The 25,388-nt window shown below is 39.0% G+C and overlaps 1 protein-coding gene across 2 annotated transcripts in view; it reads right to left on the reverse strand.

The window, feature by feature from the left end:
* LOC102217849 (copine-8) overlaps nt 1-25,388 on the reverse strand; it is an 80,691-nt gene that overhangs the window by 33,665 nt on the left and 21,638 nt on the right. For both annotated transcript variants that reach the window (XM_005801182.3, XM_023350041.1), the window contains exons 2-6: nt 24,264-24,304; nt 23,372-23,418; nt 21,697-21,800; nt 12,920-12,959; nt 8,111-8,187 (exon numbers count right to left, since the gene is read on the reverse strand). In XM_005801182.3, the coding sequence (XP_005801239.1) occupies nt 8,111-8,187; nt 12,920-12,959; nt 21,697-21,800; nt 23,372-23,418; nt 24,264-24,304 (309 nt within the window). The remainder of the gene's footprint in view (nt 1-8,110; nt 8,188-12,919; nt 12,960-21,696; nt 21,801-23,371; nt 23,419-24,263; nt 24,305-25,388) is intronic.

Consider the following 25,388-nt stretch of genomic DNA (forward strand, 5'->3'; position numbering starts at 1 on the left):
CACAAACTGAAATAAACAGGAGTGTGTGTGTGTGTGTGTGTGTGTGTGTGTGTGTGTGTGTGTGTGTGTGTGTGTGTGTGTGTGTGTGTGTGTGTGTGAACTTGTGAAAAAATGTGTTTTTCTAACATGAGTGTGTAGATATTTAATGTTATTCTTAAAAATACCAAAACTGAATTAATATAAATAGAAAACATACAGAAAAAAATGAGAAGCTACGCTAAACAAGTAAACACGATCAAAACAAGATAATTCTTTGGCATTTCCTGTCACCAAATCACTTTATTTTCCAAAAATGAAAAAAAAAAAATTGCCCCGATTTTTTCAATTGTGTGCATACCTGTATGTAAAACAAAATACAGCTCTATTTTTGAGAGTAATGTTTCTTTAGTGAGTGGGAGGGGGATTCCTTTTAATGTAAGAAACGTGAATTTTTCATATAAATGCTAAGTTGCTTTCAAGTAAATTGCTTTCCTCTGTTCAGTTTATAAAACACTCCAAAGTTAAGGAGTACTTCAGGGATGCATCTATGCTCTCCTGTGTGTGCTGCATGTGTGTGAGGAAGTGCTGCGTACACTCTAATCAAGACACATGGTTCTGCAATCAGCATCTAGCCAGAGACGGCTAATTAAGTCTGGGCCGAGTCTGGGCTCCGGAGTAACATGCATGCATGTCATCCTCATTATATTCCTGACCAAGGCAGAGTATCTGAATGAGTGATCAGTTGTCGTTACAATAGCATGAAGATCCATCTATTCTTGGTCATGCCACGACACACAAGCGCAGCATTGTGTGTCGCATTTCCCCCCCCCTGAAAAGGCAGCTCGTAATCATAATTCTCTCCCACGAAAAGACGCCTGACACAAAATCCGTGTCAGAGCAGAAGCAGATAGAGGCGTTCTTTGTCCTTGTTTTTTACAAATGCTTATAATCAAGCTTCCTTTCACAGCGATCAGCCTTTCCTTGCGTCCTTGTTTCTGAAGCAGTCACCCGCTTTGCTTTCAATAGCTCACCAGAGTTTGTCTTTGACCCTGTGGTAAAGCTGCAATAATTATTAACAAGGGGGCCAAATCCAACTTTGGAAAAGTGTCCCACACCAGAATCCCTTCTGTCAAACTTTACACTCGACACGAACCAGGCAGACAAGTGAGGTTCTCCTGACAACGTCCAAACCCAGATTCCCCCAGGCAGGAAGGCATGAAGGATTGCTCCAGAGAACATTTCTCCACTACTTTAGATAAATGCTTTGTAGTAAACTGGGTGCTGTAAGGTTTAGATGTATCTGCTCGCCAATAGAAACCCGCCTTAAATCTTCCTTCTCTCTTCATTTCACCATTTCTTCCCAAGCTCTGGAATTCTTTACCTCCGTTCAAATCCAAACGCTACACTATTTGTTAAAGATTGCTTACTCACTGTGACCACCTGTTCCTTTGCAATTGCTAATGTGTACGATTCAAATTTTTGTAGTGCTGCTTGATTTGTACAGCGTTCTTGAGCGCTCTGAAAGATGCTTCTAACTAAAATGTATTATTACATGGAGCTTACTGCTGATCGTTTTTGAGTTAATTTGTACCGTCATCACGTAGCAATGACTAAGGAGAAAGTTTGTGATGCTCTGTACCTCCGCATCCATTCAGCACTGTAATCATACATATCATTTACTGTAGTGGTTGAGTTGCTGACGTTCCCAACTGCTCAACTGTGCAATCCAACACTTTATATTTACCGTCAAGTGTTGCTATCCTCTGAAAATATTGTACGGGACTAAATAATCCCATGTACTTCATCCAAACACATCACATCCCCAACCCAATGCGGTTCCTCCTCCCTCAGAGTCAAAGAGAGAGAGCGCCACACTCTTCTGCAGACGGCCTCCTCCATGGACGACGATGTTGCAATTTCCATCCAGGAGTTCTTAGCCATTTGACAGTCTTATAATTATATATACGAATGCATGTAATTTCTCACCACGTCAGAGGGGTATCGGAGATATTCATGTGTCCTGCTGATACAAAAAAATGGATAGCGAAAGCTAAGTAAAATATCAACAAGTCTTTTGGAGCACATTTCTGCATTAAAAAAAGGGCAACAAACTTCTGACCCATCATACAAAACGTCACACATAGCTCTGGGTGAAATACATTTACTATTTTGTGTCACCAGAAGTAGAGGTGGACGTCTATCTGCGAACAAAATTATGCGATTTTTGTCTACATCAATGAGAGCCGATTTCAGCACTTTGGATAAAGTATGTGGAAGCCCTAAATTCCCATTTAGTTTGTTTCTGATAACTCTTTGGACTAGTTGACTTGTGAAATTATTATAACACCAGAATAAAGTGATCTAATACCGACATAACTGCTTTCCCTGTTGAATACTTTAAGTAGAATGTAGGAAGTTACTTTGAATCCTAAGTTGTCAAAGCACGTAGAAAATGTGACGCTGGAGAGTACAAGCTGAACCGTGGTTGACAGGAAATGTTCTGAGGCAGAAGGTACAACTTAGTGGCACAAAAAGTTTGTGTGTGAAATGACAAACACTGCAAGGGGATAAAATGAGCACCACCTCTTATTTAAATAGAATCAGACGATTAGTCGCCTGTTGCGAAGTCTCTACAGAAACATTAGACAATCTCCTGCAACGGTATCAAACAGTCTGTCTGCACTGATGTAAAATTACATGGGTGGCCTGCCAAATGTTTGAAGCGGCCGACGCAGCAGGGCACTTGGACTTCTGGCTTCCCTGCTGGTGGAGTCGTTTCTGGCAGCGTTCCAGATTCAGGTGGTGTCTTATGCTACTGCTGCTGCTGTGATGGACTTACACCTGTTTTTACCTTTTGGCCTCTTTTTGGTGCAAAGCAGAGATATGGATAAAGACCTTCCTTTTATATCTGCCTGCAATCAACAACAAAAATAATCTCACATGGTCAAAATGTCACAGCAACGGAAAATCTGAGACCATGAAGCAAGTCTGTCGTCATTAAAAAGGACGTTTAAGAGTCTAAAGTGAAGAAATGTAGCACATTTGGTGAAAGATCAAATCCTGTCACGTTTTTGACATGTGAATGTTGATTTTGATGTGCTCATTCAACATAGTGTGTGTATATGTGGATGAGGATCGTAAAACAAAGAACGTATTGTATTGCGTCAACAACATACATTGACGCAATACAACTAACTTTTCAACTTTTGTAGAAAGGTTGTAGCTCTTTTGTAGAGCTTTTTAAAAATATATTTAAACATATGCTAATAAAGTTTACTGCTCTTTAAACACAGTGTTTGACAGTCAAAGGTGTTCATATAATTATCAGCTTAGTTACAGATGGAGACATTTCACACATTTTACAGTGAAAACACCTTCACCAGTGCAGACAGAGCGTCTGCATAGTGTTGCATTAAGATTAATTCATGTACTTTTTGGGTCTTTTGTAACAATATTTGAGCAGCAATGTCCATGGCTACCTGAGCAGATAGCCTGACTATTAGACAGTAAAATTAAAACACAAAATAATGTCACAGATTTGAACTTTTTAAATGTAATATTAATAGGAATCAGTAGCATTTCTGCTTGAAATAAATGTGATTCATTTGCGTTTTACATTTTTGTGTAAAATCCCTCAAACTGTGATGGTTTCACTAACGTGATGGTTGCCATGCCTTGGCAGCAGAGTGCAGCGAGACACTTCACCCACTGTGTCCTGTCTTTTGTCTTCCGTTGCTCTCTCTCTCTCTCTCTCTCTCTCTCTCACACACACACACACACACACACACACACACACACACACACACACACACACACACACGCACGCACGCACGCACACACACACACACACACACACAGACACACACCTCAAGCCCTACTGGATTTTGATTGAACAATGTAATTAGTTATAATTAGCCCTTATTAAAATTGTTAAAGAGCCTCCCCAGTGACTGTGGCTGCAGGTGAGCGTCTGCAGAAGTCTAACAGACACATCCATACAGACACGATGTCTGTGAAATGACAACAGCTGTCGGCTCGGCGTCTCAGTTTCTTTTGATTCTGCACAAATCAAACTTGAATTTGATAAACTCATTTAATTCAGTTTTTCTCTCTCTCTCACCAGCAGTAAGTGACATGAGAAACGCAATGTAAAAGTTTCCAACTTTGATATTTTACTTTTTTGTACTTTGCCTCCCTGTCATGATGCATAATTATAAGACTGTCATATGCAGGACGATTAGCAGAGATTTTGGAGAAATAAAAGTAGTTAACAGTAGCAGACAGCTAAATTGGAACAAAAGAAAATAAGATGAAAACAATGACATGTCACAATCTGAATTTTAAATATAAATGAGGCTTAATATTGAAGCCAACATTTTTGAAAAAACGCTTTAATTCTCTGGCCACATATAAAGAGCAATAATGCTGGGTGACATCTTCAACTCCAAAGCAAAAAATTAAAAAATAAAATAAAAAAAATCAAGCCATGCATACTAAAAACACATTTCATATGTTTAATTCTCTTATTGTAAGGTAGTTTAAGATGTTTGTTGAAGGGAAATCATGAAATTTAACTTTTTTTTTTTAAAAAAAACAACAGCAAAGTTCAATGTCTTTGAAATTGGTTGTTGGATTTCATGCCATTGATGAACTCATGCAATTGTGAAATTAAATGAAAGTGATGAGTAGTTTAATTTACTAATAAAAATAAAAATGTGTGCTTCCTTCATTTACTCTAACAGCTCTAAATAAAGTCTCGCTGAATAGCAGCAAATAAACAGATAGCAGGAGGAACATTAAAGAAGCGGTCAAGATGCTCATGTAGGCCTGTCATGACAAACAAATCAATTAATTGCACGATAAATAAAAATTATCCACCTCATTTTAATTTATCGGCTTTATCGTTTTTTCTACCTTTTTCTCTTTCTATTGATGACACTGGATGAAAAAAGACTTATCTAGCAGACAAAAAACCGTAGGTATATCGGGTTCGGTCCTGCCGTGTGGTGTCCAACAATGGGCACAAAATAATGGCTACAAGTCCAGTGAACTAATTTTAAAACCAGGCATTAATCAATGCTTTAGTAGAATCTACCTGGAATGCATGTGGCTAGTGTCAGCCCTGACTGAATGAAAATCATTAGAATCTATTTATGTCACGTTAACAAAGAACAGCTGAAAAGTTACTGGGTTTATCAACTGCGGTAGCAATTTCGCTCCAACTCCTCCCCTTGTGATTTCTATATTCTTTGCACGAAATGTTGAATAAACATTAATGTTGTTTCCACACATCATCTCCGATTTCCGCTGGACTTTGGGTCGCGCAGTGTCAGCTCCGTGCTTTCCCCTCAGAAAGCACAGAGGGGAATCCACGCTTTCTGATTGGCTACCTGTCACATTCAATAAGCTGCGTTCTCGCTCCCAGTCGGGGAAAACCCCACATGCTGCAGTGATAAAGTGGCCAAGACAATGTAACATGTTGAATATGCCTGATTTAGATCGGAGCGGCCACGACGTTCTACCAAGCGGCCACCACACACTACGGGATAATCGGTTGCAATTATAGCAAGTCCAATCTTAAAACGTCGGATGTTCTAAGATTGTCGTAAAGGAAAAAATCATGTAGGGTGAATTATTGCATCAGGTAGTTGGATGTGCCCGTCTTCTCTATCTAAATCTAATGATTATTGAAGGGCAGGATAGTATACAGACTCCATAATCTGTACTCTTTTGGTTGAATGTAGTTTTTATTTTCACTTTGGCTTTATGTTGTTCCAGTGTTGAGTGTTATTTTGAAAATAAAGTGTATTTATTTTTGGCAGGACATTTTTTGCATTATTATGTCATTACCATTACATCAGTTTAAAATGGTCTTCAAACTACATTATCGTTTATCGCAATAGTTTTTGAGACAATTAATTGCTCAGCAAAATTTGTTATCGTGACAGGCCTATGCTCATGATAACTTTGGAGAAGCTGGAGAAGTCCAACAAAAAGTTGTGTACACTTTTAAGTTTCAGTTTTAAGGCCCTCCTTTGTTTTACTAATTCGGCTTCATAAATTGTGGTTGAGCGTGAGGAGGAGGAGAGAGGTTTGCTGAAAGCATCCATCAGGGATGCCACATGTTGCACTCTGAACCCGTAACTCCTTCGGCAAAACGAAGTTACAATCAACTCTAAGCTTTAAGTGAGCAACTAAGCTCAAATAAGCTCAAATTAAAACAAAGGCAATTTCTTGATGAGAGCAAATTACTCCTGATGAAGCTCATTTAGCGTTTTGTGTTGAAGCAATGAGCCAGTGTTTCTGTCAGTAATCAAAAACAAAGATTCTCTGACAACACACTTAGACAAATTACAAACGACGAGGAGTTGAAGTCTGTTCTCCAGAGTAAAGGGTAAAATAATTTACTTCTCCATGAATGTTTTTACATCAAGCACCATCAGCATATGATGGTACTTTATGGAAGATTTTCCTTCAATTTCCAGCTTCGAATAACCTTATTAAGCTCGACATACCAGAGGTCACCGTGATGCAGAAAGTGCCAGAAGTTTCCATGGTGCATCTCACACTCTCACAAGCTTGTGCAATTTCATTTTGACTCGCTGTTGAGGTGCATTATGGAAAATGAGTTCCATAAGCAACATATTGGCAGACGATTAATAACAGATATTAAATCGATCTCACAAGCCTTGAGCTTCACATGTTTGATTAGAAGACATTGTGCAGACATCCCTCTGCCTTTAGGAGCCAACTTTGTAGAATGTTCCAAAAAAAAAAAAAAAAACAAACAAACTAAGTATTGTCCGAAATGAAAGATTAGTAAAATGGAAGTCCATACAGCATATGACTATTCTTAGCTAGCATCCGTTGCAGCCGTCACTGCATTTCTGTGTCAGCATAAACTGCTTATCCAATACATGGCATGTAAGTTTAGTCATTTAAAAAGGTTCTACATTATTTATACACATTTCAAGTTGAATGTCTTTTCCTTCTCATCCAGCAAGGGGTGGGGGGTAAGAATTAGCTGCTGCGATGCTAATCTGTTAGAAATCATCCTAGATAAAATTACATTTAAATCAATAAGGTCACATTAAAAACTAACATTTTATTGCATTTCTGTGTTATTAAATGGTATTACAATTTACAATTAATCTAGCTGAAAACATTTAACTTCAAGACGCTTAAAATGAACAACGATTCCATCAAATTTTCATTCCCTACAATTATACACACGTCATTCTTATTTCACAGAATTTAATACTTTAGTCCAATTCTGTGAAAATTGACTTAAAACCGACGAATCCAATCCGAATCAAATTTTTAATCTGTATATACAATTGAGCACAATTACACTGTTTGCATTTAATTACAATTTGATTCACTTCTTGATTCCAAAATGAATGATGATTAGTTCCACAGTGTAGCAGCATTAAAATTCCATATACTGACTGAATGCTTTTTTTTATTAACATTAAAGTTTAGAACATTAATGTACAAAAAAGGGCATTTAGCACCATCAGAATCTGTTACCAGCACTTTGGGGTACAAATGAAGGATGCAAAGTAAGTGCCACTAAAATAATAAATGCTCAGTCTTGATTGCAAAGAAGAAGAAGAAAAAAAATATCTATATTTGTATTAAATATGTGTATGCAAGTGCATAGTTTTAATTAGCAGCTTCTGCAGCTCTGTACTTTTTACCTCAGTTTCCCCAGAAACAGCAGCCAAGAACACGACGCGTTGAAAAAAGTCCAATTATAGAACATCATCAGAACTCCGTGTTCTTCTCGCAGAAATCAATGTGCACAAACTAGATCTCGAAAGAGGTCTACTTCCCTGATAAAACAGGAACATTTCCAGCCACTTTCTCATCACACTGATGATGGAATCACGGACGAACTCCTCTCAACGGCTCACCTTGTTGTTCTTTGTGTTGTACGTGAAAGCGGATGGACATATACATTCTGCTGTCAAGAATGAAAGCTGGGATGAAATCCAAAATACTTTGGAGGTTTTCTTCTTTCACAGGTAAAGTGTGATTGACAGACTCTTCCGATGTTGTGTACAGTAACCATCAATCACCTATGGTGAGATCAGAACTGGTGTTGACGTTTCCTGCTAAATCGACTCACCCAAGAGGCTTTTCCAAGCGACTGCCCAGCGATCCAACCACCTCTCCCAGGGTGCAGTAGGCCTGGCCCAGGAAGTCCTGTGGAAGCCAAGAGCAAGTGAATATTGACATGAATCGTACAAACATGCAAACACAGATGGCATTTTATTGCAAATTAAAAATGTTATTTCAAAAGTTCAGCACAAACGATTTTTAAAATCTTGAATGGGTTTTAGGATACAATGACCCCTTTTTTTTGTCATTTTTTTCCTCCCACTCAACTTTCTGGTTCAAACTGCTTGGATACAGCACTCTCAGCGCCCACGTTTTGTTGCTTCCCCTCAATAGAGCACTGTGTAATGAAACTAGATATGGCAGGAGATGCACTTACTGAACTGAACTACTGACATAAATTTTGTTCTCTAGTTCTACATTCTAATTTATGGAAACATACCCAGTACTGTACAAAATATAAATATGGAAATTATGCCCAATTGAGTTTTAATTTCACATTTGTGGCTTTCATGAAAACAAAACAAGTTTTAAAATGCAAAATTGTCTTATTTCTCCCCCGCCACCCCTTTTTTTTTTTTTACCCAGAGGTGAAGCCATTTGTCATTTTAGTAAAATGCATCTAATTTTAGCTCAGAACAGCTCCGAGCAACACCAACATAATGGTCTCATTTGCGAAACTCATTAGCATCTCCTCTCAGCTTTTTTTAAAATTATTATTATTATTTTTGGGTATCTATCATCATAAGAACAATTTCTTACATTTTCTAGATAAAATAAAATCACATCTGAAAATGTGTTTCATTATATTTTTTTCGCCCTCTGTCTTTAAAGACAGCCACAGAACAACCGCGGCGGCTGCCAGCAGGGGGTCCATCAGAGAACCGGCTGTGTGCTGATAATGGCTAATTACAACAAATAGCAGAACTGGTTGGGGAAATGAAGTTAAAAAAAAGAAAGAAGCTATTTTGGTTCCAATCATCTAGATAACAGTGATATATAAAGCAAAGAAAGTTCAAAAGACTGAACATTGCAACATGAAAACAAAATAATAAGAAAAACTTGTACGAACAATAAAGTAACTTTGGTAGAAAGGACCTCCTTTAGCTTAGATACCGTGTTTCGCTAAAGTACTTCCTGGGCTTTCAGTTTTGCACCTGTCTGTTAAGCTTTGAAAAACATTTTACATTTTTACCAAACTATTTTACAGCTATAAGAAATTAAAATGTAATTATTTAGAAATGTTACTTCACCCCTTGAAGTGCTATAGCAGTCACCCACAACATGCAAAGTTACTTAACGGGGTTCACAGCACATATTGTACTATTGTATTATTGAAAGTATTCGTCCCCTTTAGATGTTTTTCCATTTTTATTGCTTTTATCAATTCACCACGATCAACACTTTTTGACTTGGCGTTTTGGACAAAAAGACAAAACAATCTGAAATGTCAAACTGAAAATGTATTAGTACAAAATGACAAATGAGACCTACTTCAACAACAAAGACCCAGCCAAATGGTGTTAGTAGTCCCACAATGTGTGGACTGGAGATCATCTGAGTGCGTCTCAGGTGATCCTTACATAAAAACTTTGGTGTTTGGAACATCGATTCATTGGTTAATCAGTATTCCTGGCTACTATTAACAGCATGAAGACAAAAGAAAAAATATCTAACGTATAAGTTAGGGGATGAATACAAAAAAAAAATCATCCTGTGGAGTTCTTTAGATGGTTCCAACTTTCTCTAATACTAACATATTTTGTTGTATACATTGCTAATATTTAAGATCACAGTACTTTGGGACAGATTTGAAAAAAAAAAAAGCTTGTATGTTCAGCAGCTACACTATTGAGCCATTCCATCTGGTTTTTCACAGCAACTGGCTTTCTTTGTTCACTGCTGCGAATATGGTGAGCGTACCAAGTTCAAGCTGTGCATTCGCCTCCAGCTTGCAAATCTCAGAGGTCACGACACGGATCAACATAGCCATCTGCAGTCTTAAGATTTTTGACTTGCAGTCTGCTGGCGCAGAAGGCACTAAGATTTTTAACTCTAACCAACAGAGGATTTGCTTGTATTTCATATCCATCTTCAATCATGGGTGCAAACTATGTAGCATATTTCAATCAGCACAGCACGTTTCATTACTTCTTTCCTTCATGTGAATATCAGACAAGTTCTCTGACTGAGACAGCCCCGCAGACTGTACTTCCTAAGATAAAACACACCATCTAATGGCCAGGCTCTCTGGCTTTCCCTCTGGGATCTGCATCAAGGCTGTAGAGATGGTAAGCTGCCTCAGAGTCAATGTGCGTGTCTCCACTTATATGAGGTTATTGATTTTAGTCCAGTGGGTAAGACTAAAGAAAGAAACGAGGACAGAGAGGGGAAAAAAGGTTTCCAAAAGCCAAGTTATGAAGAGACATTCTAATATTGCTAAGTGGTGGGGATTTACAGCGTCACCATGCAATTTATTAAAACACTTTTCATATTTGGGAACAAATGTTGGCGTATGTTTGTGGTTGTGGGGGGGCTGTGAGGTAAACCAACACAAAGATCTTCAAAGTTGTGAGAAGTGAATAAATCTGAAAAGTGTCGTGGCAATGAGGTTGTTGTTCTGCTGTAAGGAGTGAACTAACCCAGTTTTAAATGCCTCATAAAGCAATTCTTTTTATTTGTTGTTTCCGGTAAGCTCTGTATTTAGCTTCCATTGCTTTCAGGCAGCCATGCATTGTCACAACTATTCACTACTTGTGTTGGTCTATTTCATAAATAGCTCAGTGAACTGCATTAAAGTTTGAGGAAGATGACAAAATCATTTTTTTTTTAAATCCAGGGGTGTGAATACTTTATGAAGCACTGCAAATAATACTTACCAGAAAAAAGGTATGACTTTAATTTTCTTGTATATTACATTTAAAACAAAGAAACCAGGATGTCATCTGCATATCATCGAGTCCATTATCCTGTCCTGATTGATCTCTTTACAGTTTTTTCAATTCCAGAGCAACATAATTTGATTTTTAGTTTATTCAAAGTCGCATTTATCCAACAAAACCCCTCCACCATACATCCAATTCACCTCTTTTTAAAAAAGTCTTTGTGTAGCGGCAGGACAGTGACTGTTTGCCTCAAAGTGGAAGAGAAACCTCTAAGCCCATAAAACAAAGCTAACCAATATGAAAGCCCCCTTGTGGATTCCTGCTACTGAAGACATATGATGGTGCAATATAGCAACCTGCAGAGAGGAAGACCTGCATCATCCTGGCTTAAGGTGATGAAAACTCTTTTCATTTTCATGCAATTTTTGATGCAAACACAGTCAGAAATATTTTTGCATTTAAGGCAGGTGATTACTTCAAAAGCCACGTCTCAGAATACAGTCGACTTTCAGAGACTGTGAAAGCTTTGTAAAGTCCATCATAAGCTAGTGGTTGTCTGGGCTACCAAAAAAAAAAAAGTGTATGCATAAAAACACAGAAAGCCCCAAATGAAAATGAAAATGCATGCACAACATGAGCGGACTCAACCACAACTCGATGACGTGAGTGAAATTATCAAATGTCTCCACTCAAGTTTTGGTCTTTATCAAATAAACACAATCTCATAAAAGCAACTTGGCTTTCCTAAAATACACAACGCAGAGCTGCAGGCTAGACTGTGATCTCCTCCCTTTTTCTCAGCTTTATTTTATGTCTCTTCCAATAATCCGCACTTTCTAAAAGCAGGCAACAGTCACACCTGAGCATCCATCTCATGTGTTATGTGGGCAGCGTGGCGGGCCCGGACACTTAAAAGCAAGAAAGGATGGGTGCTGTGTGGTGTGTTGCCTTGGGGCAAAGCAAAACTGGCTGTCTGTACCTTCCAAGAGGCAACGTCGAGAGACACATTGAGCCTATTAGCCTCCACTCACAAATTCCCCGCAACGTTCTGTGATATTGCAAACGCAGGGTTAGAGGAGTTCGGGTAAAAGCATTGGCAGATTGATCCAAAGCACAACAGCAAGTCAAACTGATTAGCTGAAATGTAATAATAAAAAATAAAGAAAAATTTAAAATCGGCCTAGTCAAAGGTTAAATCTGAAATGGATTTAGCAGACTAAAGACAAGTCATTCATGCTCGAAAACCCTTCAACACGTGGTAGTTTTCACAATAATTGTTACAGTCAGCAATTACCTTTTCATGATTTATATTTACTAAAATGATCTTTGATGTCAACATTTGTTTAATGTAACATTTTAACTGTAAGGGAGCGTGGGAATATTTGTCCGCAGCATCATAGAAAATCATCCATGAATTAGGATGATCTTGAGCTTTCTGTCAGTCTTTTGTGGCTCTTAATTGGAATTTCTTGCCTTCAAGCATTACGTCTAATCAAATCATACCTACATAACTTGTATGTGATAACTTAGAGTATTTATCCAGAAAAATAGACAAGACTTTCCTCACCCAATGGAAAATAAACATGACAGTTCAGCGTCCAAGCTGCCTCCGGTTCTTTGAACTAGAACGCCCTGAAAGCGGCGGGCGGGTAATAGCTGTTATTACCTGCGAGGACGCTGCTGTTACTAATTACAGCTGTTGTAATCACTGACATCAATGGTAAGAAGCAGGGTGGACAAATTTAATTTCTAAATGACCCACAGCCTGCTCAGAGACCGTGCAAGTTTAGCAGATAATCAGCCCAGTCGTCGTAATGGCCAGATTGCTATTACATGGCTAAAATGGTCAAAATGGGAGGAAGACACACACACACCCCCACAACCTCACACACACAAGCACAAAGCGAGAAAGGAAGATCCAGAGAAGGACTCACGTGTTTCTGCAGGTTGGCACTCTTTGAGTCAACATCATACCTGTGGAAATAAAGGAAAAAGGAGGGTCAGTGCGTTCCTGATAGATACGGAGTGGCAGGATCTCAGCTGGGACCGATGCTGATTACAGGCAGGATAAATCAGCAACGGGACCCAACAGCTCGTCAATGAACACCTCGCTGTAAGCTCTGGGTATTCTGCATCCCAGCGTGTCAGCGTTACAACTCCCCCCATTAAACTGACACCAAATAAATTGTTCTTCACACACAGGACTGTGAAAGACGAGTGCTTTAGGATGTGAAAGGCTGATATGGGGACGTTAATGAGTCCATCATTCTCTTATTGTGTTGCCTTGCCAAAAGTAGTTATAAGCCTTGTAGCTTGCCACAATTTGTCACACAAAATCCTGGTATGATGCTGCCACCACCATGTATCACTGGTGTATTGAGAGCAATTAACATTCTTAGTTCCCCTGCCCCCAGTGTTTTACAGGCCTGGCGGGCTACCAGCCAGGCTTAAATTGGATTTTTTTATGCAATAGACTTGGTGAGATACAGTATTAAATATTACACTGTCTACATAAAACCTCTTTTATACTGAATAATATGGAATCTATCACCACTATTTCTGGCTATACAAACTGATGAAAAGATTCTGCAGTGTAATTTCCAAAGAGTTGAGTGGCGTGTTTTGTGTCAAGGTCAGATGTGACTGAAGACTGTTCCTCTTCAGCCTCCAATCAAAATTATTTAGAGAATCTAAAAGTATTCAGTCTCGCCACGTCTTAACAAGTAAACATCCTCCTCCTGTCTTATGTCTTTCATTAGCTGCTAGCTCTGATTGTCAGACATTAAATTTGTATGCCAATGTTTGGCGACATATTACGTAAGGCATAAGGCCAATGAAGACACCATATGACATGAATGTGTGACATAGTACAGCGGCAGTTTTTCTTCTTTTCCTCCACTTATGCAATGTGATATAACAGCATCATGTACAAATCTATGTTCTTTTGTTTGGCTGTGAAAACACAAAACTATTAAAATGGTTGAAGAAAAAAAAATTACAGTAACAGTGATGGTAAAGATGGATTAAGCTAGGTTTATGGTCGATGCACTGTTGGCCTCAAACGCTACTATTTCCAAATGATGATGCCTGCTGAAGCAGCTCCGAATTTTTGTAACTTTGAACATTTTCTAGCCCAAAAACACGGTGGGCCGCTGGTGACGCCCCCCAATCCTTTCTGGGTGAAACCCTGTCAACTAATACTATTTTACATTATGAGCTAAAAGTTACATCTGACCAGAGAACCTTCTTTTCTATGTTTGATGGGCCTTCTACATGGATATTTTTACAATCATTTTGGTTTTGCCACTCTTCCATACAGTTCAGATTTGTGCAGTGTGAATACTCTTACAAAACATTGTGCATTATTTTTGTAAGTGTGTCTGATTTGCCTCGTTTTTCCCTCTACGTCGCTCTGTGCAGCCGGTACACCCAATATTTACAGGAGTCATTTGTCTGCAAACGCTCCCCCAGGCTCTGCAGAACGGCAGGTCATCAGACAAACCGTTTACTCAGCAATCTGAGATCATTTCACACCTCAGGTCATTTCACTCAGCTCTAAATATGGATCGCCCTTTGCAGTCTAATACTTAAGGGAAATAAGTATCCTTTTAGTTACTTGTTAAAATGTTCTGGATGTTTAGTGCTAGAATGCTTGGATACTCTAAATCTGAATCGGTATGGACAAGTTGTCTCCTGCACAACCAGTCTGGGGCCTGGTTTATTACTAAAGGTTGATGCCCCAAAACCGGGATTTATAGATTGTAGCAACATCAGATAGATTTTTGTTATGGAAGTGCTGAAAATGAGACTTGTGATGATCGGATTTTCGATGCCACTATAGCTTTTATAGACAGGTAGAGTCCCTACCTACCAGGAAAGTGATGAAGCCTCTTACCGTACGCGTCTCTCAGGAATGTTTTTGTCTTGGTAGAGTTTTCAGATTCTCCACCACCCGACTGGTTCACGACACATGAAGTATTTGCTTTCATTGTTTATCTGAGGCATTCACGCGTCGGATCACATCATTGGCAGAAAATGAAAAACAATACTTGAAGAACGAGATTCTCTCTTTCCTCTGCAGAGATATGAATAACCATTTACGACGGCTGACTGTTGGCTTACTGTTGCTATAATTTTAACAAAAATATTGCTGTTTACAGTGGTGTTGTGTGCAAGAAGGGGGGAAAAAAAGCTAGATTTACCGACTTTACAAGTAAAGTAAAGTGAGATTTTTCAGACATTCTGGGTTCCAGTCAACTGACTTTTAGTTTCAGTTTGAAGTTGTTGGGTTTTTTCCACAGTGTCCGGGCTGGACGCCAAATATTTCTCAGACTGCTCACGTCTCTATTGTCATCGTTTCCTTCAGCTTTTCTTATGTTTTCTTCCTCTTGGTTCATTGAAAGATTTTCTAAATTACTGTGTTGCTTTTTGACTTGTGGAGTTTGCGCAGTGCCTTTGTGTTTTGTTTATTAAAGCCTTTCGTATTCATAAGTAGCTTTCCGCTTTCATGAGTGCGTTTACCGTACGGGGCAAAGGTTTTAAGCTTTTTCACGTTTTGACCCGCTATAACCACAAAGTTCAATGCATTACGAGAGGGTAGGGATTCGTTCATTGTCCAAACTTTCAGTAAACAAAAATCTGAAAAGTGTGGCCCGCAAATGATTTGTGATCCCACTGAGTAAAACCTAGTGCAACCAACTGTATTAGAAGTTTGTTAGAGGGCATAAATGAACAACAACTCATAAAGACCAAGTAGCAGACCAGAAAGGTCAATTATAAAGTTGTGGAGGTGGTTAAAATGATGCTAGGTTCTAAAACAATATTTTATAGAGTAACCATGTAAACCATTATTCTGGCTTTTATGATCCAAAAGGTAATATTTGGCCTCTTGCTTAAAAAACAATAATATTTTTAGTTGTAAGTTAGTTCCACAAAGTATTGACAGAAAGGGAATGAATTCAAATGAAAACTACCTTTGTGAGATGGCTTCACTACTGCAACATAAATTTGGAGGGGGAAAAAAACAGAGGATATCAATATTACTTCAAGGCCTTGTTTCGTTTAATCAGTGTGTGTATTTAAGAAGTAAAGACATAAAGTTTAGTGTAAAAAATCAGCGAAAAGTGATTTCCGTCGTCACTTTTCGCTTTATTTTGAAACAGCCGCATTGTCATGGCTCATCTTTCACCTGCCATCGTCTCAGACGGCGTTACCCTCGACGAGCCGACAGTGGCAGCTTTATACAGCTGCTGATGAAAACAGAACAAAACAGGAGCCCCATGTGAACACACACACACAGAGAGAGAGAGAGTCACAGAAAAGCCTGTTTCTCACACACTGAGACTGTGTGTGAGCTTATCATGACAAATTCCGTTCAGACAAGCATTAACCCAACGAACCGTGTTACTGCAACGGGACGAGACTTATTTGTTGTGAGTAGGCCTGTCGCAACAACGCATTTTACTGGACAACAAATTGTTCCAGAAATTATTGCAATAAACAACAATAATGACATTTTGAGCCCATTTTCAACTACTACACTGATTATGTCAAAGTACATCCTCTGAAAAATATAAATCTAAAGAACATTTGACACTGGAACTGGGAAACATTTTACATACCCAAATTATATAAACAACAATAATTGAAATGGATTATGAAGTCCATGTTACCAAAATTGCTTTTCAAAAATAAAAATAAAAAATACTAATAACTCATGTTTGACAGGGAAAACAGGCAAAAGTAGCAGTTAGTGCAAACCAACTATTTGCTGCAAATGTTTGCAGCATTTTTCAGAACGCTGGCTTTTCAACAATACTAAAGCAGAGCCTCTCTGTCACATGGAGTTAATCAATCTCATTATAATTTATTATGCAAGTAATTTATTGTTTGTAACACCCTAATTGAACTTTAATTGGCCTGAGTACAACAACTTGCTTGTTTTTCTGATTTTCCATTCGCTCTGTTCCTTACCCATCACAATACAATCAGTACTTCACATTTTGAAATTTATAACTTGTCTTCAAAGCCATTCTTCTAATCCCTCAGGTGTCTGATCGTCCTGCCTGTCAGGTTCCCCTTTAAAGAGAGCCTGTCATGATTCTCTGGTATAGTTTAGCCGAGACACTTCATATTCAGATGACTGTATTTGGAAAGCTGCTTTAATAATTACCAGCTCCTTAAATCAGCCAACCGGGTGAAAATATGCTTATTCAAAGACAAAAAGAAAGCCCAACAAGTTGAGCTTGATTCATTTCCATAGCCCCAATTTGTCAAACACTTTAACGATATATAATGAGATTAGTACCATTGTACAGGAAGAGTCCAGTTGAGTTAAATGAAATTGAAACAATGCCTCATCCTAAAAATGCATGTGGCAACTGTGGAAAGGACTAATTTACTTTTAATAAAAAAGAAATATGCAGTAAAAGTACAATTCCCCAAAAGACTTTACATACATTTCTTAGTAAAAACTATCGAAACCCACAAATGTTTTGTTTGGGTTTATTTTTCACATAACATTATATCAATAACAATAAAAAATGTGTTTGAGGTGGTAAACCTGATTATATTTGTTTTGGATATTTAAAATATCTTCCAGTTCCAGTGTTGAGTGTCCTTTGCAAAATTAAAGTTTATTGGTCTTTGACAGTGGTGGAGAAAGTACTCATACAATGTACTTAAGTAAAAGTACAAATACACAGACAAAAATTTACTCAAGTAAAAGTCAAAGTACCACATTATTATTTTACTTAAGTAAAAGTAAGAAAGTACAAGCTTTTAAAACTACTTAAGTATTAAAAGTAAAAGTACTTGCCGACCATAATACCTAACGGCTTATATAATGTCATTAAGTGTACCTATCGTATTTAGTTTTAATAAATCAGTAATGTACCATTTTAATGAGCAATGCTGTTACTTGCAAGTTCATGCTAGCTTATAACAATATACAGTAATCGTATTTATTTACTGCAGTCGAGTTCAACAAAAAGCTTGCTAAGATTACATAAAACTTCACTAACACAAATTAATTTAACATCGATAGCGTTTAGCAACTTAACTTACCTCAATATGTTTTTTCAAATTTGATGGTGAATGTTTGAAAGATAGAATTTCATGCTTTCGGGGAAGGCAAAGGCGGCATTGGAATCTCCAGGAAGCGTTTTTTGACCCAGTTATTTCAAAGAAATCTTTTAAATAAGGCCATGGGTGGGGCAGGTCTTCTGGAGGATGACTATCCTTGGACTCCATTCTGGGAGATAATGATTCTGCAGGTCCTGCGTACTGTGCTGCTCTTCTTGAGGGAGGGCCTAATGGCTATTTCCCGCTTTGGATTGGTTCAGCGGACTGATTCTGCTCTCGCCATTGGATACTTTCAAACTAACGAACAAATCAAAAAACTGAAATGCGTCTTGGATGTAACGAGTAACGAAACGCTATATAGAAATGTAGTGAAGTAGAAAGTACAGATACTTACTGTTAAATGTAGTGGAGTAAAAGTAGAAAGTATCCATTATTAAATCTACTTAAGTAAAGTACAGATACACGAAAATTGTACTTAAGTACAGTAACGAAGTACTTGTACTTCGTTACTTCCCACCACTGGTCTTTGAGAGGGAGAACTTGCATTATTATGCCGTTGTTATAATTACTTGAAAATGGATTCAAAACTACAATATTTTGCTGGACAATCCAGCAAAATTTGTCATTGTGACAGGCCACATCAATCTGAGGGAAACTGGTGTGATCTTACTAGCAAATCTAAACTAGATTCTCTGGAGCGAGGATATCAAGTTTCATTCAAAAAAAAATTGCATGGAATCTTTTTTTTCATGCACAACAATGCACGTAGTAGCAGGGTGTGCTTCTTCTGTGTGTAAGTAGACTGACTGGTGACTTGTTGAGATCTACTGGAGCAGACTCGATATGAAAGGTTAAATGCTTCTCTTTTTTTACCTGAAGGAAAACCGTCTTTCCCTACATCTTCAGCCACAATCTCCCGAAACTCCGGTTGTTATGGCTACCTGCTACGCCGCACACACCGGCACGCAAATACCCACACCGTGGCTTGGGCCGCGCCGCATGTGGGAGAGCACGCGCAAGAGGCACACATCACTTTTGGTTTCGTCTCGGAGTGAGTCTGTCCACCATGTGACCGGGTGACACAACTCCTGCACATGTGAGCGCGGAGCGTGACTGAGCGACTCGGTGGAAATGCCAAGGCAGGGATCCTACGTTGCTCTGGCTGAGCACCTGCGCAAAAGGCTCAGGGTATTTTAGGTGTCGTGATTGGAAACGGTCCAGTCACCTCTTAAGAGCTGCCAGGATCCAGGTGTGAACCCAACATTCCAAAGATGCTCATCATATTTCATTTTCTCACAACATTCCGCCCACACAAACTATTTTTTCCCCCCACAGCCTTTTTTTTTATTTTCTTCTCCTTTTTTTTCTTACTACCATCTCAGACCCAGCCGCTCTTTCCCGTCGCGGCCTAACTGTCATGATGACGGTGAAAACTGTTGCCGCTCCTCTGTGGTTTATGGATAATCTAATTAATCTTTTCATTTTAAAAGAGAAACTGAAATTTGCATGTAATTAACAAGAAACGGCATCACCTAGAGACGCTGCTGGCAGGTTCAAAACGTCTAAAACCCCATCGGTATGAGAAGGAAGACAAACAAAATGTCAGATTTCTAAGTTTGCACCTCGTGCAACCAAAAAGGTCTAGTCAGTAAATCTGAAGTACAAGGAAATGACACAGATTCACACTGATGACATCTGTGGAATGATGAGAATGACATCTTTAAGTTTGGAGAAAACCAAACTCGCCGGATCAACATAAACCTCTCATAACAACAGTAGTCAAGTACAGCGGTGCAAATGTAATGATTTGGTGCTGGTTAACCATTGGATGCTTTTCCACTACAGAAACCTAATCCAGGATCCAATTTAGTTTTCTGCTGCGTGTTCACAGAGTTTCTACGGCTAGAACATGGTGTTTAATCACAAACTACTGCTGGATCCCTCACTGTTATTATTGGATGAGTCACCAGTAAGATTTGTAGAAACGCTCACAAGAACAAAAACTGCCTTCCTTACTGAAAGCTCCTGCAAAATCAGGTATCATAGCCGAAGTGCAATCTATATAAAGTCAAGTGGAAGGCCGTTTGTCAACCAGTAGAAACGTACTGGATCCGAGTCACTGCAGCAGGACGGTAACCTCACAGACGCCACGAGTTCTACAACAGAAAGGCTGGGAAAATATTCAAGCTTATTCATGGATGTCCGGAAACCTCAGTGAACTGAATTCTTATAGATCACCAAACCAAAATTCATCAGTAACATCATGACAGACTGAACACATCAAACAGAAAACAGCTGCTTTGCTGCTAAAAAGGGATTTTTACAAGTGATATAGTGAGGAGGTGTAGTTGTTTTTTATCTCTTAGGGATTCTCTCGGCTTCACAATTGAAAAAGGGCGCACTTTATTTTCAGACTGCCCCTGAACACAAGCTACTCACAAAACGTTAAGCGTCCAGGACGGAAAGGTCTGATTTGAACCAAATGTGGTAAACATGCAGAGCAGTGACTTGGATGTCAATAATCCAATTCGCCCTCTCTAGAACTGCCTAAAAACAGAGAGTGAAAGTAGAGCCATCATGAGTGGAGCGTTAGTAAACATTCAGGATGCTTCTGGAGCATCCAACGGTCAAAATAGGGAAAGGATGTAGAGCAAACTCCTGAAAACGTGATGCTGTTTGCCTCGGTGTGTGTGAGCTTTCTGTGGTAAAACGTCTACAACAGCAGTCTCTAGTAGGAAACCCCCCTGTCAAACCTGACACAAACGCATCGTTGTTGTACTGCTCCGGTGGTTTTTTTTTTTCTTTGGTCGGAAAAGATTTGTACAATTCCTTCTGACATGCTTGCTTAAAGATTTTTTTGTGAACATGGAAGTTGTGCCATCAGGGAAGAATCAGTCAACTGTCTACTGCACTGAGTAAGACGGTGGGAGAAATGTCTCAGCTGAAGGAACCCTGAACCTTTTACTGTGGGGTGGAACCACTCTGCAGGTGTCTTCATACAAAGGTGAGCGACTTGTATCAGTTGACCCTGACCTTTCAAAGCTGTTAGTTCACCTTTGGGTTTAAAAACCACAACTGTTCCACTTCCAATTCAACTTCAGAGCAAATGAAGGCGTTTTAAGAGGCTGGAGTTCTTGGAAAAACCGAGTCTTCTGCATTTATACACTTCCTCTTTGACAGACCGCAAAGTAAAACACAATGTTTCCAATTTTAACAAAAGACATCTCAAAAGCTGGTCAGAACTGATGGGACAACACAGAGGGCAAGAAGAAACATGACAGACTTCAAGCTGGAAGAAAAAGTCCACCTCACAGGAGGAAAATGTCCCCAACATAAAGCTGGAGATACAATCAAAAGGTTATGTGGTGAAATGGTCTAGTCAAAGTCTGGGCCTGAATCTGAATCCAACTGAAAATCGGTGGCAAGACTTTCAAATCAACGTTTGCAGAACATTTACTCGCATTTTTGTAAGCCAATCACACAAAATAGTACAAAAATATATTGCATGTGGCTAAAATATGACAAAATGTGTGGAGCGAATACTTTTACTTGTCGCTGTACTAAGCAAAGAAAACCAGACAAAAACAAGACACTAAAAAGTTAAGCAAACACAGGAAGTTGTACTCACAAGTCAAATCTGAGATTCTGTCTCTCTTCAAAGAAGTAGTCCAGCATGAATTTCCTCACAAAGTCTGGGTTTAGTGTGTTGTCAATCACCTCCGTTCTCCCAAACTGGAAATAAAGAGCAAAGATGAGAGAGATGTTGAGAGAACAGTCGGGAGAAAACTCAAGGGTCCGACCATTCCTCGTCTCCGCGGCTTTTCTCAATCATTGCCGTTCACCGCCCTGCATTCAGAGAATCTATAAGATGTCGCTTTATCTTCACGCAACACTTCGGAGATTTCTCCGCTCAAACAAACGCGGCTTTTCCAGACGTTCCAGAAGTTGTGGTGGCTCGTGTAAAACACCTTCTCACCTGCAGCCTGTTCCTCTGGAGAAACATCAGGGGAGGCTCTGGTTACGGGAGATTATGTACAGCTACAGCGTAATGAATGCAGAGCAGCTTAAGAATCCAGTCAATGGGGGTCGGGCAGGTCAGCGTTTGACATTTAACTTTGCCTGCTGATAGAGCAAGCAGATGACGGGCCACTCGGAATGTTTAAGAACCGGGAATGATTGGGGCAGTGGGAATTTGAACTCTCATTTACATTCGTGAATATTCATGTGGAAGGGGGTGGGGGAAAAAACAACTCTCTGGTGACTGCAGTTCAGAAAACATGCTCTTAAAGATGCTGTCGAGGGTGTTTACCAATTAAAAAGAGCAATGACAGGCATAATTAGGACTTTCATTAAATCTGGCTACACCTAAAATAAGTCCTCCACCTGTGTCTCTGGTTGGTTCACTGATAAGTGACCATCTGCCGTTTTCACAGATATCAGCTTAGATGGTAAATAAAAATCATTGATGCAAAAGTGACGCCAACAGTTACCACAGAGAGACAAATTAGGCTGGTGAATACATTGACCTGATGTGTTATTTCTAGTTAAATGTGAATGCACATTGCTTTTAATCATTTTAAGTGATAAGTGTTTGTCTAATGAGAGCATGCATAGCCTAAAGTAAATAAGAGCTTAAGCACATTAGAAGAGCCTTGACTAATGTAACCCGTGCGGCTAAAAAGAGTAACGTTTGCATTTAAATATGGTATTTTAATGACTCAATATGTTGCCCCCCTGACTGTCGACTTCTTAAAGGGATAGTTCAGGTTTTATAGAGTGGCTATGATACGTAAAATACCTGCTATAGACGGTGAATGGTGGGCTCTCAGTTCAGATTTTCTTTTTTTTTTTTCTTAAATCATGGAGAATAAAGCTAACTGATTGTTCACGCAGGTGTTTTTCCAAAATGTCTTCCCACCATCAGATGTCTGTAGATCGAGTACATCCATGTTACATGGGTGAAATGGAAACAATTGGTTCCATCTGGTCTGTGTTCTTAGTTTTTCTCTCTCGTGGTAAAGTACTATATGATTTCTTCATTTTTCTTCATCAGATGAAGAACTCTGAGTCTGTTTAGCTGCGTCTCATTCCTGGACGAAGTCAGCGATAGAGCTTCAGCTGCTGCTAAAAAGGTGTACTCCATTTATTTCTCTTTGCTAATAGAAAGTACTCCTTTGCTCATTTATTCTGTATGCAAGATGAAACTTTATTGTCATATTGAGGTATTCACAGCCTTGAAACATCAGACACGTCGGCCATTACAAAGAAGATGCAGTGGTGTTGCAGTGAAGAAACGTACTGACCTCTCTCCATTCCTTGTTGCCCATGCCTTGAGCGTAGAGAACACAAACTGTAAAGAAGACAAACGTCTAACGTTAACACCAGTCAATACAAACAGCTGTATCAACAGTACGTGTAGCTAATTATAGAATAAATAAGGCTTGATTACTGAAACAGAACATGTTCCATGGATTTGAAAATCTTAGATTATTATTTTTTTTATTCCACCAGAAAGCTGGAGCCGTTTGATTTGTATGGCTGATATTTTTATCACCAGGTCACATACCCCGGTTATCTATGCATCTCTGCCAACTTTAATACTTTCACCTGCCGGCTCCTTCCTACATCAGTCAGGTTCAAATTAAAGGATTAGAGTTGTGCTCAGAGGAATCACAAGAACTACCTAAACATATAGTTAAAGCCTGTCCTCTGCTACTACATACAATCACCGTCATCCCAGCACTCTTCTCATCACTGTCATCGTCATCATCACCACAACGAGTCACTTTTTCCATCCTGTTCTCTTGGAAATGTGCTGACAACTTGTTCATCATGTAATAACCTTTTTTCTTGTGTGGTCTTAGATTGAAGGACACAAATGCTACAGAGGAAATGACATGAAGAGTTTTTGTGAAGCATGAAATATCCTGGCCAAGACCATAATAAAAAGGTAAGGCTACATAATAATGTTGAATGCATGACTGTCATTTACAGTAGGTGTTTGTTCAACAATAAATTTGATCCATTAATTTAGTAATCATTCTAAATTCATTACCGTCCATTTTAACCAATCTCCTGACTCTTATTTTAATATGTGATAAAGACCTCTCTCCAGAAAGTAACAGTGTTGTCTTTTCCACATGACCGTCTAAAGAGTTATGAGTCTGATGGGCTTTTGGACATCATGTCTCTTACTTGGGTCTGATTTGGAGAAGGTGTCCATGTCCAGCAGATTTCTGTGGAGACACAAAGAGAAGAAAAGGATGAAAAACAAAGTTTGTTTGGGCTGATGTAATCCAGCTCTGTGCCCAATAACCTTGTGAAAATGTCGACATTCCTTAATTTTAATATTAAGGAATAACAACAACACCAACAGTTCTGTACAAGAATAAGAAATATATCGTTTTAATACAGTGGATTCATATCTCGTTTCACCTCAGTTGTCATTGGTTACAGTTACAGAGACATTTCAGCTATTCTGACAATACATTTGTTGTAAAGCAAAAGCAGCTCGATTTCTACAACAAAGTAAAAACAGCCTTTATGCTACATTTAGAATTACAAGTTATCTTTGTGACAGTAAAAGTGATGATAAATCTAAAAATATAGCACAAAATTTTTTAAAAAAACACCACTGAAATAATCCACCAGGTTCAAACACAAACATGACCTCATCAAACCCAGACTTAATGTATTCTGCCGAGCTGCATTACCTGCCATAGTTAAATCTCTGCATGTCACAAACATAAATGAGCCGCTGATTTGTGCTGTGTGACCTGTTGCGTTTGTTCCGAGCCATTAACCATCTCTGTACATCTGTTTATATCCGTATCCTGCTCCGAGTTGACCACGGCTGGCAGTGGAGATTAGCTTAGCGGGTGAAGTCTATATGAGGCCCAGGTGCAGCAGAGCGTCCAATCTTAAAGGTAGATCTCATGGTTCACTGGCTGCATGCTCACAATGCCGAGCCGGGCGTAGCATAACAACCAAGGTTTGTATGACATAGAAAAGTAGTTTTGCTGCGATTTCAAGTCTTGATCTCGACGATAGTTAGCCCAACTGTAGCTAGTGCTAACTGGGAAATTCACCACAGCAAGCCAACACAACAATCACTAATCTAGATAGGCAGCGCTCAATGGGCCTAGGTCAAGTACTTCTTCTTTTGTTTTGGACTTGCTGATATTATGTGGATCATTTACCGACTGCATAACTCAAGCCCTCCTAAACATATATGGACAGGAACTGATTTGCGGATGTTCTTCATGAGGATTTCCTTGTAGAGAAAATCTAAACAAGTCATTTAGGACCAAAGACAGCCTC

The sequence above is a fragment of the Xiphophorus maculatus genome, chromosome 17 (genome assembly GCF_002775205.1).
Source record: "Xiphophorus maculatus strain JP 163 A chromosome 17, X_maculatus-5.0-male, whole genome shotgun sequence".
NCBI classification, from domain to species: Eukaryota; Metazoa; Chordata; class Actinopteri; order Cyprinodontiformes; family Poeciliidae; genus Xiphophorus; species Xiphophorus maculatus.